Consider the following 24318-nt stretch of genomic DNA (forward strand, 5'->3'; position numbering starts at 1 on the left):
AATTGGATTGAGGTCTGGGCTTTGACTAGGCCATTCCAAGACATGTAAATGTTTCCCCTTAAACCACTCGAGTGTTGCTTTAGCAGTATGCTTAGGGTCATTGTCCTGCTGGAAGGTGAACCTCCGTCCCAGGCTCAAATCTCTGGAAAAAACTGAAACAGGTTTCCCTCAAGAATTTCCCTGTATTTAGCTCCATCTGTCATTCCTTCAATTCCGACCAGTTTCCCAGTCCCTGCTGGTGAAAAACATCTCCACAGCATGATGTTCTCGGGGTAATGAGAGGTGTTGGGTTTGCGCTAGACATAGTGTTTTCCTTGATGGCAGAAAAGCTAAATTTTAGTCTCATCTGACCAGAGTACCTTATTCCATATGTTTGGGGAGTCTCCCACATGCCTTTTGGCGAACACCAAATATTTTTGCTTATTACTTTCTTTAAGCAATGGCTTTTTTTCTGGCCACTCTTCCGTAAAGCCCAGCTCTGTGGAGTGTATGGCATAAAGTGGTCCTATGGACAGATACTCCAATCTCCGCTGTGGAGCTTTGCAGCTCCTTCAGAGTTATCTTTGGTCTCTTTGCTGCCTCTCTGATTAATGCTCTCCTTGCCTGGTCCGTGAGTTTTGGTGGGCTCTCTTGGCAGGTTTGTTGTGATAGCATATTCTTTCCATTTTATAATAATGGATTTAATGGTGCTCCGTTAGATGTTCAAAGTTTTGGATATTTTTTTATAACCCAACCCTGATCAGTACTAATATAACCCAACCCCCTCCACAACTTTGTCCCTGACCTGTTTGGAGAGCTCCTTGGTCTTTATAGTGCCGCTTGCTTGGTGGTGCCACTTAGTGGTGTTGCAGACTCTGGGGGCTTTCAGAACAGGTGTATATATACTGAGGTCATGTGACAGATCATGTGACACAGATTGCACACAGGTGGACTTTATTTAACTGATTATGTGACCTCTGAGGGTAATTGGTTGCACCAGATCTTATTTAAGGGCTTCATAGCAAAGGGGGTGAATACATATGCACACACCACTTTTCCGTTTTTTTTTATTATAATTTTTTGAAACAAGTAATTTTTTTCATTTCACTTCACCAATTTGGACTATTTTATGTATGTCCATTACATAAAATCTAAGTAAAAATAATGTAATGCAACAAAATAGGAACAAACGCAAAGGGGGAGTGAATACTTTTGCAAGGCACTGTACGTGCACCAAATGGTTTTGGGATTGGACTGAAAAGGTTCATGTCGATCCACAGAAGCAAAAAGGCCAATGTCGGAGTTTGATTCAGTACGAGAAAATCGGATAAATGGAGAATTTAGAATGAAGAGAAGAGAGGGCCAGAATAGTAATGGTTGGGAAAGATTTGGTGAAGGGGTAAAATAGAATGATAGCAGTGCTGCCAGATTTGTTATGTGTGATGTTTGTGAGGTGATATACAAATTTGTCACAAGACGGGGACTTCAAACAGGCCTATGGCACTTCAAGGGAACTGTAGCCTACTGTTCAGATGGGTTAAATGGAAACAGAAATCTGGACTCTGACTGTAGGTCTATAACCTCTCACATAGCCTTACTATTAACTCATGTAGAATTTCTTGCACTAAAATTATGCAACAAATGTAGGCAAAATTTTGCCTTGGGAACAGGAGTGGAGAGATGATTGGTTTTTTTCAGCATGTTGGGTCGATTTCACAGCTTTCTATTTTCTTACAACCAGTCAAACCGATGTCACTTGGAAATGTTGCACAAACAATCTTTCCCATTTTTTTGTTGTTAAGTTATTGCATTTTGTCCCTTGGTCCCAAAACGTATTTTCTCCACGAAAGAATCAGAGATCACGGGGAACTTTACCGATGTTAACTAGATTGAAGCATCCATTCTATCCATTTTTGGCATTATTCTGGTGAGCAAGAGTTTATTTAGTCTTCTAGGGTAACATACGTATAATGACAGAAAAAAAGCTGAATGTATCTAATTATAGGCAAGTTGAATAACAAATAGCCTACCAAAATGTTGGGAATTATAAGCAGAAACTTATCTAAGTCAGGCAAAAAAAATCCTGCATGACCTGTCAAAAAATATTTCTGCCACATAAAAATATTTTCTTGAACATATAGTCTGGCGGTTATAGATGGTTTACTAGCAATTGCAGGTGGGTGCCAGTGAACAAACAGTTGACCCGCGCACTACTAGTAGGGGTGTATGGGTGGGACAGGTGCATTAGCACGGGCGGAGGCCATTGTCCCCCTCTACTAAAGCCTGGAGGGAGGAGTGGAGCGAGAGATCGTTTACCCTCCATTGTAGGGAGAAGTTGTGTGGGCACCGCCAGCCTGGCCAGTCTCTTGGGGCTGGGGTTGGGGACGGTGTGTTCCACGAGGAGGAAACGGGAGCCAGTTGCTAATTCACTCACTCCCATTTGAAATGAATCATGAAAAGGATTCAAGTGAGTGAGAGGGTTTCTTTAACCTCCGCCCTATAGTGTTCTGAACAGGTAACAAATGTAACTGATGGTACCATTGTCGTTCTATCGTTACGTCAGATACGCAATGGCCATTTTCATTTGTCACTATGCGCTCCCCTACAGCAGTGGTTCCCAACTCCAGTCCTTGAGTACCCACAACAGCACACATTTTTTGTTGTAGCCCCAGAAATATAAACACCTGATTCAACTCATTGAGGGCTTGATGATTAGTTGACAAGTTGAATCAGGTGTGCTTGTCCAGGGCTACAATACAAATGTGTACTGTCGGGTGTACTCAACGACTGGAGTTGGGAACCACTGTCCTAGAAGATGTCTATCTAGTCTCAAGGCTAGTCCTGACACTGACAAAAGTGTTGTCCACAGCGCGAACAGAACAACATACAACCAGTATGACAAACAGTGCTGTCAGGAATGTGTTCCTAAAGCTAGGATCCGAACAAAGACTTTATCTGAAGTTAATGGTTTAGAGACCTCTGGAACCTTCTGCTGCCATGACAAATAACAAACACTTTATCTGAAGTTAATGGTTTAGAGACATCTGGAACCTTCTGCTGCCATGACAAATAACAAACACTTTAGCTGAAGTTAATGGTTTAGAGACCTCTGGAACCTTCTGCTGCCATGACAAATAACAAACACTTTATCTGAAGTTAATGGTTTAGAGACCTCTGGAACCTTCTGCTGCCATGACAAATAACAAACACTTTAGCTGAAGTTAATGGTTTAGAGACATCTGGAACCTTCTGCTGCCATGACAAATAACAAACACTTTATCTGAAGTTAATGGTTTAGAGACATCTGGAACCTTCTGCTGCCATGACAAATAACAAACACTTTATCTGAAGTTAATGGTTTAGAGACCTCTGGAACGTTCTGCTGCCATGACAAATAACAAACACTTTATCGGAAGTTAATGGTTTAGAGACATCTGGAACCTTCTGCTGCCATGACAAATAACAAACACTTTATCGGAAGTTAATGGTTTAGAGACCTCTGGAACCTTCTGCTGCCATGACAAATAACAAACACTTTATCTGAAGTTAATGGTTTAGAGACATCTGGAACCTTCTGCTGCCATGACAAATAACAAACACTTTATCTGAAGTTAATGGTTTAGAGACCTCTGGAACCTTCTGCTGCCATGACAAATAACAAACACTTTATCTGAAGTTAATGGTTTAGAGACCTCTGGAACCTTCTGCTGCCATGACAAATAACAAACACTTTAGCTGAAGTTAATGGTTTAGAGACATCTGGAACCTTCTGCTGCCATGACAAATAACAAACACTTTATCTGAAGTTAATGGTTTAGAGACATCTGGAACCTTCTGCTGCCATGACAAATAACAAACACTTTATCTGAAGTTAATGGTTTAGAGACCTCTGGAACGTTCTGCTGCCATGACAAATAACAAACACTTTATCGGAAGTTAATGGTTTAGAGACCTCTGGAACCTTCTGCTGCCATGACAAATAACAAACACTTTATCTGAAGTTAATGGTTTAGAGACCTCTGGAACCTTCTGCTGCCATGACAAATAACAAACACTTTAGCTGAAGTTAATGGTTTAGAGACATCTGGAACCTTCTGCTGCCATGACAAATAACAAACACTTTATCTGAAGTTAATGGTTTAGAGACCTCTGGAACCTTCTGCTGCCATGACAAATAACAAACACTTTAGCTGAAGTTAATGGTTTAGAGACCTCTGGAACCTTCTGCTGCCATGACAAATAACAAACACTTTATCGGAAGTTAATGGTTTAGAGACCTCTGGAACGTTCTGCTGCCATGACAAATAACAAACACTTTATCGGAAGTTAATGGTTTAGAGACCTCTGGAACCTTCTGCTGCCATGACAAATAACAAACACTTTATCTGAAGTTAATGGTTTAGAGACATCTGGAACCTTCTGCTGCCATGACAAATAACAAACACTTTATCGGAAGTTAATGGTTTAGAGACCTCTGGAACCTTCTGCTGCCATGACAAATAACAAACACTTTATCTGAAGTTAATGGTTTAGAGACCTCTGGAACCTTCTGCTGCCATGACAAATAACAAACACTTTATCTGAAGTTAATGGTTTAGAGACCTCTGGAACCTTCTGCTGCCATGACAAATAACAAACACTTTATCTGAAGTTAATGGTTTACAGACATCTGGAACCTTCTGCTGCCATGACAAATAACAAGCACTGCTTTGAGAGAAGGACAGAGAGATAACTCTAAAGTAAGAGATTAGTACTGTAGCTAATTTGGCAGTTCGTTTAGCATGCAAGAGGACCAAAGAGGTCAGTCAGCAAACTGAGTTTAGCCCTGCATGCTGGTTATGGAATTCTTCAATAACTTTGACAGAAATGGCTTGGTGTGCTATTTACAACGGGGGTTATTTCAGCTGTGGAGTACACATTATTGCTGCTTTTGTTGGGGGGGTTTCTCAAAAAATGCTGGCTTGCTGGCTCATGAGGTATTTGTCCTCATAGACTAATAACATTGACTGCTCAGGGAAATCAGGACCTTGAATGCATCCAGGAGAGGGGTTGAATAGCAACACCCAAATTTCCTTCCAAAGAACAGGCCTTATCAGTAAAGGGTTGCAGCTCTGGCACAATGAGAGCCTCGAGTAAATGTTTCATCACGGTGGTTTAGGTTGGATTGAAGGGCACCGATTGAGATACTGAGTTATGAAAAAATGAAAACAAACATACTCAGCAAAAAAAGAAACGTCCCTTTTTCAGGACCCTGTCGTTCAAAGATAATTCGTAAAAATCTAAAGAATTTCACAGATCTTCATTGTAAAGGGTTTAAACACCATTTCCCATGCTTGTTCAATGAACCATAAACAATAAATGAACATGCACCTTTGGAACGGTCGGTAAGACACTAACAGCTTACAGACGGTAGGCAATTCATGTCACAGTTATGAAAACTTATGACACTAAAGAGGCCTTTCTACTGACTCTGGAAAACATCAAAAGAAAGATGCCCAGGGGGACCCTGAACGTGCCTTAGGCATGCTGCAAAGAGGCATGAGGACTGCAGATGTGGCCAGGGCAATAAATTGCAATGTCCGTACTGTGAGACGCCTAAGACAGCGCTACAGGGAGACAGGATGGACAGCCGATCGTCCTCGCAGTGGCAGACCACGTGTAACAACACCTGGATCGGTACATCCGAGCATCACACCTGCGGGACAGGTACAGGATGGCCCTAACAACTGCCTGAGTTACACGAGGAACGCACAATCCCTACATCAGTACTCAGACTGTCCGCAATAGGCTGAGAGAGGCTGAACTGAGTGCTTGTAGGCCTGTTGTAAGGCAGGTCCTCACCAGACATCACCAGCAACAACGTCGCCTATGGGCACAAACCCAAAATGGCTCTTCACTGACATGTCACAGTTTTGTCTCACCCAGCGGTGATGGTCGGACTTGCGTTTATCGTCGAAGGAATGAGCGATACACTGAGGCCTGTACTCTGGAGCGGGATTGATTTGGAGGTGGAACATCATGGTCTGTGGTGGTGTGTCACAGCATCATCGGACTGAGCTTGTTGTCATTGCAGGCAATCTCAACGCTGTGTGTTACAGGGAAGACATCCGCCTCCCTCATGTGGTACCCTTCCTGCAGGCTCATCCTGACATGATCCTCCAACATGACAATGCCACCAGCCATACTGCTCGTTCTGTGTGTGATTTCCTGCAAGACAGGAATGTCAGTGTTCTGCCATGGCTAGCGAAGAGCCCGGATCTCAATCCCATTGAGCATGTCTGGGACCTGTTGGATCGGAGGGTGAGGGCTAGGGCCATTCCCCCCAGAAATGTCTGGGAACTTGCAGGTGTCTTGGTGGAAGAGTGTGGTATCATCTCACAGCAAGAACTGGCACATCTGGTGCAGTCCATGAGGAGGAGATGCACTGCAGTACTTAGTGCAGCTGGTGGCCACACCAGATACTGACTGTTACTTTTGATTTTGACCCCCCCCCCCACCCTTTGTTCATTGACACGTTATTCCATTTCTGCTAGTCACATATCTGTGGAACTTGTTCAGTTTATGTCTCAGTTGTTGAATCTTGTTATGTTCATACAAATATTTTCACATGTTAAGTTTGCTGAAAATAAACGCAGTTGACAGTGAGAGGACATTTCTTTTTTTTGTCGTTTTTGAGTTTATATTCTGTTCTTTTGGTTGCATTTGAGCAGATTTTTTTTATCTGTGCATACATAGTCAATTGGCTGTTAAGTTGCAGAGTGAAGTTGATGAGTACTTTCGATGTGTGCGTGAGTGTAATTGGCGTTTGGCTCAGAGTGGATGATTACATGGCCACGTGGCTGCCTACAGCTGCCTGATTCAGAAAGTGTTTCTTGGTCACCAAGGGCATGCTTTTGTGACAGATGAGGCATTTGGAGTGTATGCTATGCCTGTGATCTGTAGAGAGCTGCCATCCACTACTACTGCTCAGCAGTGACCCTTGGATGCCTCTCCAGATCCCATGAATAATACTGTTGCAGCACCACCCACCACCTTCCCAGGGTGGTCACATTGAGAATGACAGGAATGCTATGGCTAATTAATTTGATGAGTAGGGGTCAGAAGGTCCCAATGTCACATCCATCCCCAACATCTCATCATCTCCTCACCCATGCACTCACATGGCCTGGGACGGGATATAGCCTAAGCGTGTATGTTACCCACCAATAGGCCTAGATTTCCTCAGAACACTCTGTCCTATACATCTCTCTGTTAAGGGGAAAAGGTGGCATATTCTAATGTGGAATCCTTGTCTGAAACCTCTCTCCCTGTGGCTGTTAGTGAGCCATGTGTTTAAAAGAAGAGCGGGGTAACTTTACTGATAAATGTCTACATATCATGCAGACGTATTACTACAATATAAACAGTACGCAGTTGAGCAATCCCTGTCATCAGTCTTAGATACAGTAAACCATGAGACTGGTGAGTCAGGTTAGTCCTCCCACTAGTGGTTTACCCCATTGACTTAGAATAACAAACTCCAGCCTCAAGTTTTTTACTGGAAGAGCGACACAATATTTCCTCCCAAGCTGTTGGTCAGATGGTTGTTGCGTAAACTACTGAAGTGAGGAGATTGGACCTGCCCCAAATGGGTTGTCACAGTCTTCTTCTGAAGAGGTTCAGCTGAACAGGACATTTGGGAATGGTTGGTAAGGAGAGTGAGAACAGTGTTCTGGCTTGAAACGTGGGGCCTGAGGAACTCTCTCTCTCTCGCTCTCTCTGTAATTGTCTGGGTTAATGGTCTGGGTGTTGTCTTTAATAGCCTGTTCTTACTGTTAGCATGACTATTGAACTTGACTCAAGACAGGGTGGTGCACTCTTGTATGCACGAGTGGGAGCCATTATAAAAGCAAAAACATTTGGTTTGGTCTACTGCATTATGGCTTCTGTTCAACTCCATCAACCGTCATTGTTGTCATTCCTTCCATTTTCTCTGAATTCAATACACACACATTGACAGAATTTTACAGACCCAGTTTTGTTGTTGGTCAGATAACACTGAGAGAAAAATGCCTTCTCCAAAGGCTCTGTGTTAGAAAAAGGCCGTCTTGATTTTCTCAGCTTCCAGATGTTTCATCCCCTCCAATCCCCCACCATCGACAGTCAATACCCCACAAATCACCCCCTGTCCACTGGCCCCATACCCCCCCCCCCCCCCCCCCCCCCCAGGACCCTCCTCACACTGCCATATCAATTATTCTTATCACATTTCCTCACACACACACACACACACATACACACACACACACACACACACACACATAAACTTCCATTGTTATAAACGCATGGTTGTATTTATTGTTATCTCGTCAAATCATGCCATTGAGCGTGATGTGGATATTGATCCATACTGCTCTCAGCTGCATGATGGGCTGTATGAGCTCATGTCCCAGAGGAATCCCAGCTGTGCTAAAACACACTGGCCTCCCTCAGAGGAACACTGCAGTAAGGAAAGACCTAGCACACTGTAACAACACTTTAACATGGCCAGTGTGTTTAGTAGGCCCAGAAAGGTCATGAACTTTTACTGATGATCTGGGTGAGTTGTAATCAGGTGTTCTACATGAACAGACACAGTGAATGCAACTGTATTGGCTGGGTCTGTCTGTCTCGGTCTCCCTCGTGGACATGGTAGGCTTAACTCTGGATCGATTGTGGCATGTTTGTGGTGATTAGGCAGTACTGTAGCTAGTCTCTAATAAGAGTGTGAGGAATGTGAGGGAAAGCATGTGCCTGCCCGGGGCCCGGCGAGGGAGGGAGGGCTCCATAGGGAATATCAGCCATCTCTAACCATATGTCACAGCCTGGACGTAGCTGGAGGTTCTAAGGAATATATTCTAGTCAGGGAGGCAGAGTGAGGAGAGAAAAATAGAGCAGAACAATCTGGCCTTTTGACTCAGGGCGTCTGTCTGCGACTCATTTAAATACACTGTTGTTAATGCATTACCGATGGGCGATGGTTAAAATTCACTTCCGGTTTGTGTTTTTCCACAGTGTGGCTCAGACTCGTTTGTTTTTAATCGTCTATTGTTTTCAATAGCCCTCTCAGAAGAAGCCCCTCTCTGCATCCCTCAGGGTGTGTGTGTGCCTGCCCGTTGTGTGTGTGGCACACTGCCTCCACAGTACCCCATTCATACCAGGCTGGCATGGAGATACTGGGTCCCGTTCAGACGACCATAGAGAGACAGACAGAGAGACTGTTCACTCCTCACAGAGTGACTCCATACATGCTGACCACTCACCAAACCAGGCACTGACTAGATCAACATGGATGAATATTGAACGATTGGCCATCACTGCTATGGCTGAGATGTCTATCATGTCAACAGAGGATAGAGTTATGGACTCATAATTAACTATGAGGGCTGGGTGATATGACCTAAAAAGCATATCAACATTTTTTCAAACTAATGGGCGATTTGTGATATACCAGTGCCTTCAGAAAGTATTCATACCCCTTGACAAATTCCACATTTTACAGCCTGAGTTTATAATGGATTAAATATTTTTCATCACCCATCTACACACCATACCCCATAATGACAAAGTGAAAACGTGTTTTTAGAAATGTTTGCAAATTTGTCGAAAATTAAATACAGAAATGTCTAATTTACATAAGCATTCACATCCCTTGCTATGACACCACAAATTGAGCTCAGGTGCATCAAATTTCCTTTGATCGTCCTTTAGATGTCACTACAACTTGATTGGAGTCCACTTGTAGCCAATTCAATTGTTTGGACATGATTTAGAAAGAAAGACACATGTCTATATAATGACCAAACTGAGCAACCAGGCAAGAAGGACCTTGGTCAGGCTGTTGACCAAGAACCCAATGACCACTCTGACTGAACTTCATACAGTAGTTTCTTGGCTGTGATGGGAGAACGTACCAGAAGGACAACAGTCTCTACATCACTTCACCAATCTGGGCTTTATGGGAGAGTGGCCAGACAGAAGCCACTCCAGAGAAAAAGACACATGACAGAACGCCTGGAGTTTTCACAAAGGCACGTGAAAGACTCTGAGAGCACAAGGCAACATATTCTGTGGTCTGATGAGACAAAAATGAAACTCTTTGGCCTGAATGAAAAGCGCAATGTCTGGACAAAACCAGGCACAGCTCATTACCCATCTAATAGCATCCCTACTGTGAAGCATGGTGGTGGCAGCATCATGATATGGGATGATTTTCAGTGGCGGGGACTGGGAGACTGGTAAAGATAGAGGGAACAGTGAATGGAGCCAAATACAGGCAAATCTTTGATGAGAACCTGCTTCAGAGTGCAAACAACCTTAGACATACACATACATTTCAATTCATCAAATTCATTCAATATATTACCCAGCCCTACTAAGTAGTTATGAGTCCAAACGCTTCTGAGAGAGGCTGTACAAGACCAATGAGTTAGTTGATTCTCTCCCTCTTGTTTCCTGGTAAAGAAATACACTAGGCACCAGCAGGTTCTGCATCTTTATTGTTATTTTACAGTTCCTTGAAGGCTCATCTCCAACAAGGCCGTTGGGGCTTGTGTATTCTGTTGAATAAGGTCTTTCTTGTTTATGTATGAGGAACCACACCACACTTCCACACAAAGACAGGAACCCAGCAGAGAGCTGAAAGCCCCCTGTCCGGAAGAGGGTGTTTGGGTATGGGGTTTAAAGGGCATGTTAGGTCTGTATGTTAGCATACCAAACCCAGGAAACACTTATGGTTGGCCGTATCTATTATTTGGACTTTCAATCTGAATGAATGCCTAAAATACACATAGCGAAGACTTTAGTGAGGTGTATTTTTAAACTGGGAGTTGTATTTAATGTGTCTAAACTAGAGGTCGACCGATTAATCGGAATGGCCGATTAATTAGGGCCGATTTTAAGTTTTCATAACAATCGGAAATCTGTATTTTTGGACACCAATTTGGCTGATTTTTTTATATATTATTATTTTTTTTTTACACCTTTATTTAATCTTTATTTAACTAGGCAAGTCAGTTAAGAACACATTCTTATTTTCAATGATGGCCTAGGAACGGTGGGTTAACTGCCTCGTTCAGGGGCAGAACGACAGATTTTTACCTTGTCAGCTCAGGGATTCAATCTTGCAACCTTACAGTTAACTAGTCCAACGCTCTAACCACCTGATTACATTGCACTCCACGAGGAGCCTGCCTGTTATGCGAATGCAGTAAGCCAAGGTAAGTTGCTAGCTAGCATTAAACTTATCTTATAAAAACAATCAATCAATCAATCATAATCACTAGTTAACTACACTGCGTTGCATATAATCGATGCGGTGGGTATCGTCGCTCCAATGTGTACCTAACCATAAACATGAATGCCTTTCTTAAAATCAATACACAGAAGTCAGGCAATATTAACCAGGTGAAATTGTGTCACTTCTCTTGCGTTCATTGCACGCAGAGTCAGTGTATATACAACAGTTTGGGCCGCCTAATTTGCCAGAACTTTACGCAATTATGACATAACATTGAAGGTTGTGCAATGAAACAGAAGTATTTAGACTTATGGATGCCACCCGTTAGATAAAATACAGAACGATTCCGTATTTCACTGAAAGATTAAACGTCTTGTTTTCGAGATGATCGTTTCCGGATTCGACCATATTAATGACCTAAGGCTCGTATTTCTGTGTGTTATTATGTCATAACTAAGTCTATGATTTGATAGAGAGGTCTCACTGCGCGGTGGTAGGCAGCAGCAGGCTCGTAAGCATTCATTCAAACAGCACTATCGTGCATTTTGCCAGCAGCTCTTCGTTGTGCTTCAAGCATTGCGCTGTTTATGACTTCAAGCCTATCAACTCCCGAGATTAGACTGGTGTAACCGATGAGAAATGGCTAGCTAGTTAGCGCTAATAGCGTTTCAAACGTCACTCGCTCTGAGACTGGAGTAGTTGTTCCCCTTGCTCTGCATGGGTAACGCTGCTTCAAGGGTGGCTGTTGCCGATGTGTTCCTGGTTCGAGCTCAGGTAGGAGAGAGGAGAGGGACGGAAGCTATACTGTTACACTGACAATACTAAAGTGCCTATAAGAACATCCAATAGTCAAAGGTTAATGAAATACAAATGGTATAGAGAGAAATAGTCCTATAATTCCTATAATAACTACAACCTAAAACTTCTTACCTGGGAATATTGACGACTCATGCTAAAAGGAACCACCAACTTTCATATGTTCTCATATTCTGAGCAAGGAACTGAAACGTTAGCTTTCTTACATGGCACATATTGCACTTTTACTTTCTTCTCCAACACTTTGTTTTTGCAAATTGAACATGTTTCATTATTTATTTGAGGCTAAATTGATTTTATTTATGTATTATATTAAGTTAAAATAAGTGTTAATTCAGTATTGTTGTAATTGTCATTATTACAAATACATTTAAAAAATTGTCCGATTAATCAGCATCTACTTTTTTTGGTCCTCCAATAATCGGTATCGGTATCGGCATTGAAATATCATAACCGGTCGACCTCTAGGGTAAACAGATGTGTATGAAAGGCAGGGTTGTGCTGCACTCCCTCTCCAGACACAGTGGGTGGCTGCCACCTCTCGGGTGTGTGTGTGTGTGTGTGTGTGTGTGTGTGTGTGTGTGTGTGTGTGTGTGTGTGTGTGTGTGTGTGTGTGTGTGTGTGTGGTGGAGCTGGAGGCCTTAGGCTTAATGGACCGTGGAGGCTATGGGCTAGTAGAGAAACACACTGGCATGTACACACAGCACACATACGCCACATGCACATCACGCCGGCCTCTAACAGAGAAACAAACAAACGGAAACACACTGACCCAGACACTCTTCATCTCTATAGGAATTTGTTTCAAGGTCTTTGTCTTCCACAAATCATACTGATTTACTTTCCTTCTCCTTTCCTTTCTCCTTCCTATTCTCCTACGCAACAGGTCATAGCTAGTATAGCCCACATAGCTAATTGGTAAATGTGCTGGAAGCTCTAACCTGATCCATCTCTAACAGACTTGCCCTCCCTCAGTAGCACCACTGCGTTAGCTAATAATCTCACCCTAGAGTGGCAGCCAGAGGAAGAAGTGGCGTGCGAGTAATTCGATTTGTGTTCTCTTTCAACACCGCCCGCCACACTGCACCGCCGTGCCCGGCCATGCTAGCTGAACTAATTACAAGCGTATGTGACAGGGGTTTTATTAAGCTGTGCTTCACCCAGAGTGAGAGACAGATGGGGAGCTGAGGTTGTTAGTCAGTCCCCTTTCCCTCGCCCGGACTACTGTACTGTGGAGGTGGAAGCATTGGGGGGAGGGTGGAGCTTACTGAAGGGATTGGCTCAGCTTGAGTCTTATACACTGTATACAGTAGTGAAACCAATGTTATTCATCCAGACAAAGGCTTTGGTGCCATTTTGGGCCCTCAAATTGAGTAATCAGTGTGAATCTGCAAGTGTCTCCCCAACTTACAATTTCTTTCTTCCATTCCAGTGCAAACATATGGCCTTCTTTTATTCTCTCCCTCTGAATCCTATGTTTTCTTACTCTTGTCTGTCCTTCTGAATGACTAACCACTCTCTCTCTTTGTGTGTATGTGTGTGTTGTGTAGGATGGTTCTCTGGGGAACATTGATGACCTGGCCCAGGAGTACTCAGAGTACTACAACACCTCATTCAGTGACGTAAGCGACCGCATGGAGGAGCTGCGCAAGAGACGTGTGTCCCAGGACCTCGACATGGTACGTCCCCACGAACACACTCATCAGATCACGTCACATACTAAGTACCCACAAACACCGATCATACTGTTACATACTGTTACATGCCCTACAAGCTCAAGTCCACAAACCCTACTGGAATACAAGAGAACTGAGTTCCCACCAACCATAATTTACTACTGCAGTAGAGTATACCTGAGTCCCATCAAAACAGGAAACCCACCATATAGACCTGCAGCAACTAGGCTAGGCTTACACAGTCTAGAAATGAGAAGTGAGAGCCAAGATTCTGAGGAAATGTTTCATTTTCTCAGATCTCCTTTTATAATTCATAATATCCTCAAACACCCCATTCTTGGATCGGCTTGGTATCTTTACAGTGTGATTGTCCAGTGTGCTGCCAACAGCCTGGAAGTCAGTCAGGAAGTAGGGGGAGTTTAGTTTGGAAAGTGAGCAAGTGTTTTGTGTTTGTGACTCTTTTCTAAAGCAGTTAGTTTGCCCTCCCGCCTCCCCAGTGCCTGAAAGCGCTTAGTTGTGTTCTAGGGGTTCACGTTCACAGGGATGTAGGGTAGTGGGGCATGGCACTCCTGCGTTGCCTCGTTACTGATGGAGGTATTGAAGAATGCAGTTGGTTCTGGCAGCGAACACCGCTCTGCCCCTGTGCTGCTCGGAGCACCCCTGGGGGTCTATACTCCACACACACACACACACGCAACACTCAGAGAGAGAGAGCGAGGGGGGGGTTGTGTTCATACACTAGCTTTATAAATGTGCTATGATGACACTATTCAAAGTGATTTGTATCTGTTTAGACCTCTTGAAAACAGATGGCATCATTTCAGTTATAAAGTTTAATTTCCAGAACCAATAGCAGGAAACTGGGTACATCTAGCCTAGACTGACCTCAGTACAGTCTACTCATCCTGAACCTAAAAGGAGGGGGCCGACTTAAACATATCAATCATTTTTCACGTGCATCGTAAACAAGAGGTGTAGACTAACAGTGAAATATTTTCTTACGGGCCCTTGCCAAAAATGCAGAGGGATAGGAAATAGAGAAATCATTTTTACAAGTAATAATCAATACACAATGAGTAACGATAACTTGGCTATATACATGGGATACCAGTACCGAGTCGATGTGCAGGGGTACCAGATAGTTGAGGTAGATATGTACATATAACTAGGAATAAAGTGACTAGGCACCAGGATAGATAATAAAAAGTAGCCAGTCAAACATATTTGTGCAAAAAGGGCCAATGCAGATTGACCATGTAGCTATTTGGTTAAGTATTGAACTAACTATTTAGCAGTCTTATGGGTTGGGAGTAGAAGCTTTTCAGGGTCATGTTGGTTCCAGACTTGGTTCATTGATACCGCTTGCTGTGCTCTAGCAGAGAGAACATTCTGACTTGGGTAGCTGGAGACACAGGTATAGAGGTCCTAGATGGCAGTGAGCTCGGCCCAAGTGATGTACTGGACTGTACACACTACCCCCTGTAGAGCCTTGCGGTCGGACGCCAAGCAGTTCCCAAACCAAGCGGTGATGTAGCCAGTCAAGATGCTCTCAATGGTGCAGCTGTCTAACTTTTTGAGGACCTGAGGGCCCATGCCAAATCATTTCAGACTCCTGAGGGGGGAGGGGTTGTCGTGCCCTCTACACAACTGTTTTGGTGTTTGTGAGTGTCAGAAGGGTGAAAGGAGAAAAGTATTTGAGTGTCATCCGCATAGCAACGGTAGGAGAGACCATGCGAGAATATGATGGAGCTGAGTGACTTGGTGTATAGAGAGAAGAGGAGAAGGCCTAGAACGGAGTCCTGGGGGACACCATTAGTGACATTACATGGTGCAGACACCCAGCCCTGAGAGGGTGGAGAGGAGGATCTGATGGTTCACGTTGTTGAAGGCAGCAGATAAATCAAGGAAGATGAGAACAGAGAAGAGAGAGTCAGCTTTGGCAGTGTGGAGAGCGTCCGTGACACAGAGAAGAGCGGTCTCGGTTGAGTGACCCGTCTTGAAGCCTGACCGGTTAGGGTCAAGATCGTTCTGAGAGAGATAACGAGAGAGTTGATCAGAGACAGCATGTCCAAGTGTTTTGGAAAGAAAGAAGAGATACAGGTCTAGTTTTAGTTTTTGACGTCAGATGAGTCGAGTGTTGGTTTCTTGAGGAAGGGGGAGCGACTCCGACCATTTTGAAGTCAGAGGGGATGCAGCCAGTGGTCAGGGATGAGTTGATGAGGGAAGTGAGGAATGGGAGAAGCTCTCCAGAGATGGTCTGGAAAAGGGAGGAGGGAATGAGGTAGAGTGGGCAGGTTGGCAGGTGGCCAGACCTCACTAGTTGCAAGATTTAATCTGGAGAGCGAGAGGGGAGAAAGAGGTCAAGGCGTAGGGTAGTTCTAATGAAGCAGGTGGCTGATATGGTGAACCCGGAACATATTCCAGTTTGTGCTAGCGAAACAGTCCTGTGGCTTACCATCCGCTTCATCGGAACACTTCCGTATTGAGCGTGTCACTGGTACTTCCTGTTTGAGCTTTTGCTTGTAATTAGGAATAAGGAGGATAGTGTTATGATCAGATATTCTAAATGAAGGACGAGGGAGAGCTTTGTATTAGAGGTCAATCGATTATGATTTATCAATGCCAATAGCGATTATTGGAGGACCAAAAAAAGCCGATGCTGATTAATCGGACGATTTTTATATATATATTTGTAATAATGACAATTATAAAAATACTGAATGAGCACTTTTTTTTAACTAATACATCAATAAAATCTATATAGTCTTAAATACATAATAAAATATGTTCAATTTGGTTTAAATAATGCAAAAACAAAGTGTTGGAGAAGATAGTAAAAGTGCAATATTTGCCAGAAAAAGAAAAAGTAAAAAAGCTAACGTTGAAGTTCCTTCCTCAGAACATGAGAACATATGAAAGCTGGTGGTTCCTTTTAACAGGAGTCTTTAATATTCCCAGGTAAGAAGTTTTAGGTTGTAGTTATTATAGGAATTATAGGACTATTTCTCTCTATACCATTTGTATTTCATATACCTGACTATTGGATGTTCTTATAGGCACTATAGTATTGCCAGCCTAATCTCGGGAGTTGATAGGCTTGAAGTCATAAACAGCACACCAAAAGAGCTGCTGGCAAACACAGGAAAGTGCTGGCAAATTAATTACGGTTTTTGTTAGGAAGAAATGGTCTTCACACAGTTCGCAACGAGCCAGGTGGCCGAAACTGCTGCACATACCCTGACTCTGCTTGCACAGAACGCAAGAGAAGTGACACAATTTCCCTAATTAAAAGAAATTCATGTTAGCAGGCAATATTAACTAAATATGCAGGTTTAAAAATATATACTTGTGTATTGATTTTAAAGAAAGGCATTGATGTTTATGGTTAGGTACACATTGGTGCAACGACAGTGCTTTTTTCGTGAATGCGCTTGTTAAATCCTCACCCGTTTGGGGAAGTAGGCTGTGATCAATGATAAATTAACAGGCACCACATCGATTATATGCAACGCAGGACAAGCTAGATAAACTAGTAATACCATCAACCATGTGTAGTTAGCTAGTGATTATGTTAAGATTGATTGTTTTTTATAAGATAAGTTTAATGCTAGCTAGCAACTTACCTTGGCTTCTTGCTGCACTCGTGTAACAGGTAGCCAGCCTGCCATGCAGTCTCCTCGTGGAGTGCAATGTAACTGGCCATAATCGGTGTCCAAAAATGCAGATTACCGATTGTTATGAAAACTTGAAATCAGCCCTAATTAATCGACCATTCCGATTAATTGGTTGACCTCTAATTTGTATGCATTTCTGCTTGTGGGGTAAAGGGTGATCTAGAGTTTTTTTCTCCTCTAGTTTTCTCCTCCTATGCTGGTCGAAATGAGGTAAAACGGATTTCAGTTTCCTTGAATGAAAATCACCAACCACTAGGAGCGTCTACATCGAGATGAGCATTTTTTATTTTTGCTTGTGTCCCCACACAACTCGTTAAATGCGGTGTTAGTGCCAGCATCGGTTTGTGGTGGTACATAGACAGCTACTGATGAAAACTCTCTTCGTAAATAGTATTTAGTAAGCTATAGTGTGCAGCTTATGACAAGGTATTCTAACTTCCTTAATATTACAGATCGCACACCAGCTGTTGTTGACAAAGAGACCCCCCCCCCCCCCCACACACACACCTTACCCGACACTGCCATACAGTCTTGACAATGCATAGAAAAACCAGCTAGATGTATATTATCCATGTCCTTGTTGCCCAGTAACGACTCAGAGAAACAGGATTTTACAGTTCTTCAGGTCCCATTGAGAGGATAGTCTAGAACGGAGCTGGTCCAGTGTGTTCCCCAGTGATTGTACGTTCACCAATAGAACAGAGGGTAGAAGCAGATGATTTATTCACCAACATAGTTTCGTCAGGGTGCCCGCAAATCAGCCTCTCTTACGCCGTCTTTTCCGAGTCTCAGGGAATAGGGTCTGGTCCGAGGTGAGCAAGGATGTCCATACTGCCGACTCATTCAAATATAAATCTTCATTAAAACCGAGGTTAGTGAGCGCTACCCAGAAGCTATTTTTGGGTCATAGGAAACGATGGCAGAAACATTATGTACAAACGCTGAAGAACACACGCACATCCAGGTACTTTCCTCAAGTGCTGGAATTGAAGGCGAACTCATGGACAACAGAAAGGAAAACGCTGCACACCGCTGCTCATGCTCCTAGGTGATTTTTATTTCACGTTTTGACCCTTAGGTCTTAGTCAGGCATCCATATCCCAGGTGGGGGTGGAAGGTCCTATATACAGTGTATTTATATATATATATATATATATATATATATATATATATATAGTTCTCAGTGACATTACTTCCTGCAGTTGGAGAGAAGTGTAGAGAGGATATCTGAAAGGGAGAGCTAGAAGAGGAGGAAAAGGAGAAGGAGGAGGATGTGAGAGCCTGCAGCTGTCTGTCCCCCCTACACAACTTGGCAAGAAAGAGGAAAGGAAAGAGAGGAGGAGGAACAGAGAGAACATAGGAGATATGGGCTCTACAGGCTATATAAATGACTATATAATTAGCTACATTATAGCTATAGAGATTAGAAAACAAAAAAATCCAGTACTCAGAATTATACTGTTATTTCTCTTCGTTTTATTCCTGTAACCAGGGGTGGGAAAAGTACCCAATTGTCATATTTGAGTAAAAGTAAAGATACCTAAATAGAAAATGACTCAAGTAAAAGTGAAAGTCACCCAGTAAAATACTACTTGAGTAAAAGTCTTAAAGTTTTTGGTTTAAAATATACAGTGGCTTGCGAAAGTATTTTGATACAAACAATAAATAAGACAAAAAAAATGGAAAACTTGAGCGTGCAGAACTATTCACCCCCCAAAGTCAATACTTTGTAGATCCACCTTTTGCAGAAATTACAGCTGCAAGTCTCTTGGGGTTTTTCTCTACAAGGCAAAACTGCTCCAGCTCCTTCAAGTTGGATGGGTTCCGCTGGTGTACAGCAATCTTTAAGTCATACCACAGATTCTCAATTGGATTGAGGTCCAAGACATTTAAATGTTTCCCCATAAACCACTCGAGTGTTGCTTTAGCAGTATGCGTAGGGTCATTGTCCTGCTGGAAGGTGAACTTCCGTCCCAGTCTCAAATCTCTGGAAGACTGAAACAGGTGCTTCAACAAAGTACTGAGTAAAGGGTCTGAATACTTATGTAAATGTTATATTTCAGTTTTTTAAATTTTTATAAATGTGCACACAACAGTTTTTGTTTTGTCATTATGGGGTATTGTGTGTAGATTGATGAGGGAAAAAACAATCTAATAAATGTAAAAATAGGGCTGTAATGTAATATGTTGTGGAAAAAGTCAAGGGGTCGGAATACTTTCCAAATGTACAAATGTGTTTTGAGGCATGTCTTACCTTGCTGCAATGTAGCGTAGCCAAAATCAGACCATATTCATGGAGGCAATTATTATTATTATTCAAAAAATTATTTTACCTCTTTTCTCCCCAATTTTCATGTTATGCAATTGGTAGTTACAGTCTTGTCTCATCGCTGCAACTCCCGTACGGACTCGGGAGAGGCGAAGGTCCAGAGCCGAAACACGACACAACCAAGCCAAACTGCTTCTTGACACAATGCCGGCTTAACCCGGACGCCAGTCGCACCAACGTGTCGGAGGAAACACCGTACACCTGGCAACCGTGTCAGCGTGCTTGCGCCTGGCCCACCACGGGAGTCGCTAGAGCGCGATGGGCGCCGTGCAATGCGTCTCCCTTTCGCGGTCGGCTGCGACAGAGCCTGGACTTACACCAGGACCTCTAGTGGCACAGCTAGCACTGCAATGCTGTGCCTTAGACGACTGCGCCACTCAGGAGGCCCCCGGGAAACAATTATTTCATATCAACTTTATTTTATTGTCCAGTAGCCAAAGGCACAATCCTAGTCATATTATTAAAATATCCCTGTTGTTGCATCTCCCTTCTTTCTAAATTTCTAACGGATATTTTCATCGCTGTCACAGGAAACCGTTTTAAGGTTTCACAGAAAACCATTTTAAGATAAATGTTCTGATCTGTTGCTTCAGACGCATTGCTTTAAAAAAAGATATATATGTAACCTAGACCTACTAGTTGTATGAATTTGGCATCTATTGTCCCACAACTGTCCCTGAGTCTGTTTGGAATAGCTATTTCTTTCTCGACAAGCTGACCAATAGAATAGGTCAACTTTTCTACTATGGGGGATAGTAGATTGACATAGGAGCGTGATTTTGCTGTTCATTACTTATCCTGTTTGCTGGGGAAAAGCAAATGTGGACAGTTCTTCTAGCATCTTCAAACTGCGCAAATTGTTGCATCCTCGACTTGCATGTTCTGTTTTTTTTACCACCATCTCAATGTTGTCTCTGTCATTCTGAGCACTGTGGGTGGACGCTCTAAGAAGGCTACGCACCCACTGCATATGGTACACTTCTCAAATGTCTGTTCAATTAAAATGCTGCAGGTCAAAAGTCCGGTGCCACATTTTCCTAATGGAAAACCTGGTGTGTGTGTGTTTTGTGTATGCATGTGTGTATTTACAAGTGTGTGAGAAGATGAGTGAAGCGGGTCACGTATTGGGAAGGTTGGGAAGGTTCCATCCTGGGTTGGGACAGGACTGGGCACTGGGGGCCCGGGGCAGCCTGGAGTTGGTCAGGGAAGTGTTGTGAGCATCTCTTAAAGGGAAAGCTGGAAGAGGAGGGAAAGGAGAAGAAGGAGGATAAGAGAGCCTGCAGCTGTCTGTCCCCCCTGCACAACTTGGCAAGAAAGAGGAAAGGAAAAAGGGGGAGGAACAGAGAGAACATAGAAGATATGGTGTTAGAACTAGGCTTGGGAGGTATACCGTACATACCGTTTACTGGGGTATTTAGAAAAAGCCACTGGATGATTTTTCAATACAAGTCAAAACTATTTTTTTTTTAACGTTTTTCAATCGGTTTGAATATTTGCAGCGGCCTTTTAAGTTAACACTTACAGTCAACGTGTGCAATACGTTAGGAGATAAAGCAGGTTGCTTCCTTCATTTCACCGGTCACATTTTACATGATGAAGCTCACGTAGTTCCCCAGAACAGTTGAGCCAGTCACGTGTTCGTTTGTCAATAGCACAACGGGCTGAAGCTGTAGCTGGTGAGTCCATATCTACGGGTGAGTCTCTGATGTGCGGCGCACATCAGGTGATGACTTCAAATTGTATGCTATTCTCTACTACATTTTTGCCATCAGATATCTTATAATGGCTTTCTGCCAGAAGTCAAGTAGCTCTGGGTGACTTATCTGTACAGTTGCCATTTTCCCCCCCTGTGCTTCCTACTAGCGTTTTCTTCTCCTCTGTTCGTCTCCTGTCCGCTCTGTGTACACCTGCTGCTCTTTCTCCAGAAAAGCACGCATCACAACTTTGCTCATTTACAACAATTTATCTTGTTTACTTTTGCGTGTAAATGTACCCACTCACCAAAAATGACATTCGGTAGCTACTGGCTATGCTTGTATAACTTTATGAGCTGGATTTGCCTGTCTTTGCAATTAGTTTGTTCGTTTTCGCTTGTTAGCATTTAGCTAACATGGTCTATATGATTCCGCTATTAGTTTGGGTTAATTGTTAGCAGTGTTGGTAATAGAGGCCAAATGGGCTTTTCTTGCGTTTTTAGCACCCACTTGTGTGCTATACAGGTAATATTGTAAATCCTGGGATGAGAGAAGGACGGATAGTATGACAATGTGAACATCTGGATACAATGCCTCCCGAGTGGGGCAGTGGCCTAAGGTACTGCATTGTGGTGTGTGAAGCGTCAGTACAGACCCGGGTTTGATCCCAGGCTGTGTCGCAGCCGGCCATAACCGGAAGACCCATGAGGAAGACCCGGCCGGGATGTCCTTGTCCCACTGCGCTCTAGCGACTCCTTGCGGCAGGCCAGGCGCACGCATGCTGATTTGCCCCCAGTCTTGAAACAGAAGCACATAGCAAACATTCTACAGTCAGTATTGAGTGTTTTCAGGACAGTTTTCTTGCCAGCTGCCGTTGCTCCACTCTCTCCCTAGCTGGTGTTATGTGTCTAGACTGGACCTTCACAGACGGTCTCAATGTCCTTGGCACAATAGCTATTGAAAACTGGAACGAGGGAAGGAGAAGGGGCAGAGAGAGAGAGAGAACAGAGAGAACAGAGAGAACAGAGTAGTGTGTGAGAGAGAACAGAGTAGTGTGTGAGTGAGAGAGAGAGAGAGAGACGGAGCAAAAATATTAAGAAATAAAGAGAGCGTGAGAGAGAGAGGGAGAAGGGGTAGAAGGGGTAGAGCTAAAGAGGGAGACAGGGCAGTGGAAGATAGAGAGAAAGGACTATTGTGTCATATAAAGTGTGGCTGCCAGCCAGCCCTATCTAGGATCTCCCCGAGGAGCAATAGGAGTGAGTTAGATAAGGTCATTATGTTAAAATGGCGGATACGGACATTAAATGGGCTGGCATTTAGACGTCCACGCTGGGACATGGCCTTTCAGGGAGGGGTTGTCTGTCACAGCTGAAGGGTACGAGCATGGTGGTTCTCAGAGGACTTCCACCCCGCTGCTTCTCTCCTGGCCTTTTCTCTCTACTGGCACTCATTGGGATCTCTCCTCTTTCTTTGCTTCTTCTTCTTCTTATGTTGCATCCTCTCCCTTCTTCACCCTCCTGCTGCAACACACAAAGATCCTCCCTGTCCGGTCTGGACTAGCCTCTGGTCACTGTAGCTGTAACGTTCCCTGAACCTAACAGTCTGACTAGAAAAGTAAGTTGAGGTCAAGCAAACATGACAGTGGACATTGGAAGACTGTTTCTCTGTAGTGAGAAAGGCCATAGGGCAATGTTCTTTAATTCTGGTCCTGGAGACCCACAAGGCATGCATGCTTTTGTTCCAGCCCAGTACCAACACACCTGACCAGATTCGACTAATCAATGTCTTTAATGTACCGTGGGTCTTCATGACCAGGATTAAGGACCACTTCCCTAGGTGAGTCTGAGAAGTTTTTGGACCACTGCAGGCTGTAGTGGTCTGTAGACTACTGATTGAGACCACAGAGCTGAAGTTGCCCCTGGAAAAACCCTTTGGAATCCGCTTATGGCTGTGGTTAAGTATTTGTCGTTAGAGCAAAACCATAGCCGCTTCGTGTTTCTCTTTTTGTTCCCTTCAACTCACTTTCTGTTAGCCTCATAATGAGTTCACCATGTCTCAATATCACATACTTGATAAAGATCCAGTTTGCTTTATTTTTTCTCTCTCCCTCACTTCTCCTCCAGACGTCTTGCAACAAAATCAAACTTTTCGGGGGGGGGGGAGTGTTGCACAAACCAAACAAAACGGCTAGTTAATTTGATTTGTGAAACACTTACCCCAACCCCAGGGGCTTGTCCTGTGCCCTGATGACAGCAGTGGGATCTTGGCTGTGTTTCATAAGTGGGGCTCTTGAACACAGCCCCATAAGCTCTTGATGCAGGCTCTCTCTGTGATGACTATCAGTGTACCCTCTTCCTGTCTGACCGTTGCTCGGCTAGTCCCCCGTCTTCATGTTAGCTTTATGAGCAGCCAGAACACAATAGGTTAAGCAAACACCCCTCTTGGAGAATGAGGGCTATGGATTAACTCCATCACACACAGTCGCCTAGCTGCCTTAGAGACCCACTGACTGTGCGTCTTTCTCTTCCTGCTTGATTCAAATTGAGTGGTTTGGCCAAGAACAGTTAAGCTCCACTGGTGATTCTAATAGGTGCCATTCTAACAAGAGTGAGCATTAAACAGTGGTATCTTCTTGTTGTCATTATATAGAAAAGCCACTTTGTCGAAGGCTTTGAAACCTAGTTCTGTCCCAGTCTGACTCTTGTCTCTCTATTGTCCTGTCTGTTGCCCGGATGTGGCAGGGCTTGAAAACTAGTACGAACTACAAAGGGAAACCAAGCCACGAGCTGCCCAGTGACGCGAGCCTACCAGACGAGCTAAATGCCTTTTATGCTGTCTTCGATCCAAGCAACACAGCACCAGCTGTTCTGGGCGACTTGACCTTTAAAGAGGT

At 43.6% G+C, this 24318-nt stretch overlaps 1 protein-coding gene across 6 annotated transcripts in view; it reads left to right on the forward strand.

The window, feature by feature from the left end:
• Positions 1 to 24318, forward strand: part of LOC139415384 (SAM and SH3 domain-containing protein 1-like) — a 325070-nt gene that overhangs the window by 239115 nt on the left and 61637 nt on the right. For all 6 annotated transcript variants that reach the window (XM_071163493.1, XM_071163494.1, XM_071163497.1 and 3 more), the window contains one exon: positions 13603 to 13731. In XM_071163493.1, the coding sequence (XP_071019594.1) occupies positions 13603 to 13731 (129 nt within the window). The remainder of the gene's footprint in view (positions 1 to 13602; positions 13732 to 24318) is intronic.

The sequence above is a fragment of the Oncorhynchus clarkii genome, chromosome 8 (assembly GCF_045791955.1).
Source record: "Oncorhynchus clarkii lewisi isolate Uvic-CL-2024 chromosome 8, UVic_Ocla_1.0, whole genome shotgun sequence".
In the NCBI taxonomy this organism is placed as follows: Eukaryota; Metazoa; Chordata; class Actinopteri; order Salmoniformes; family Salmonidae; genus Oncorhynchus; species Oncorhynchus clarkii.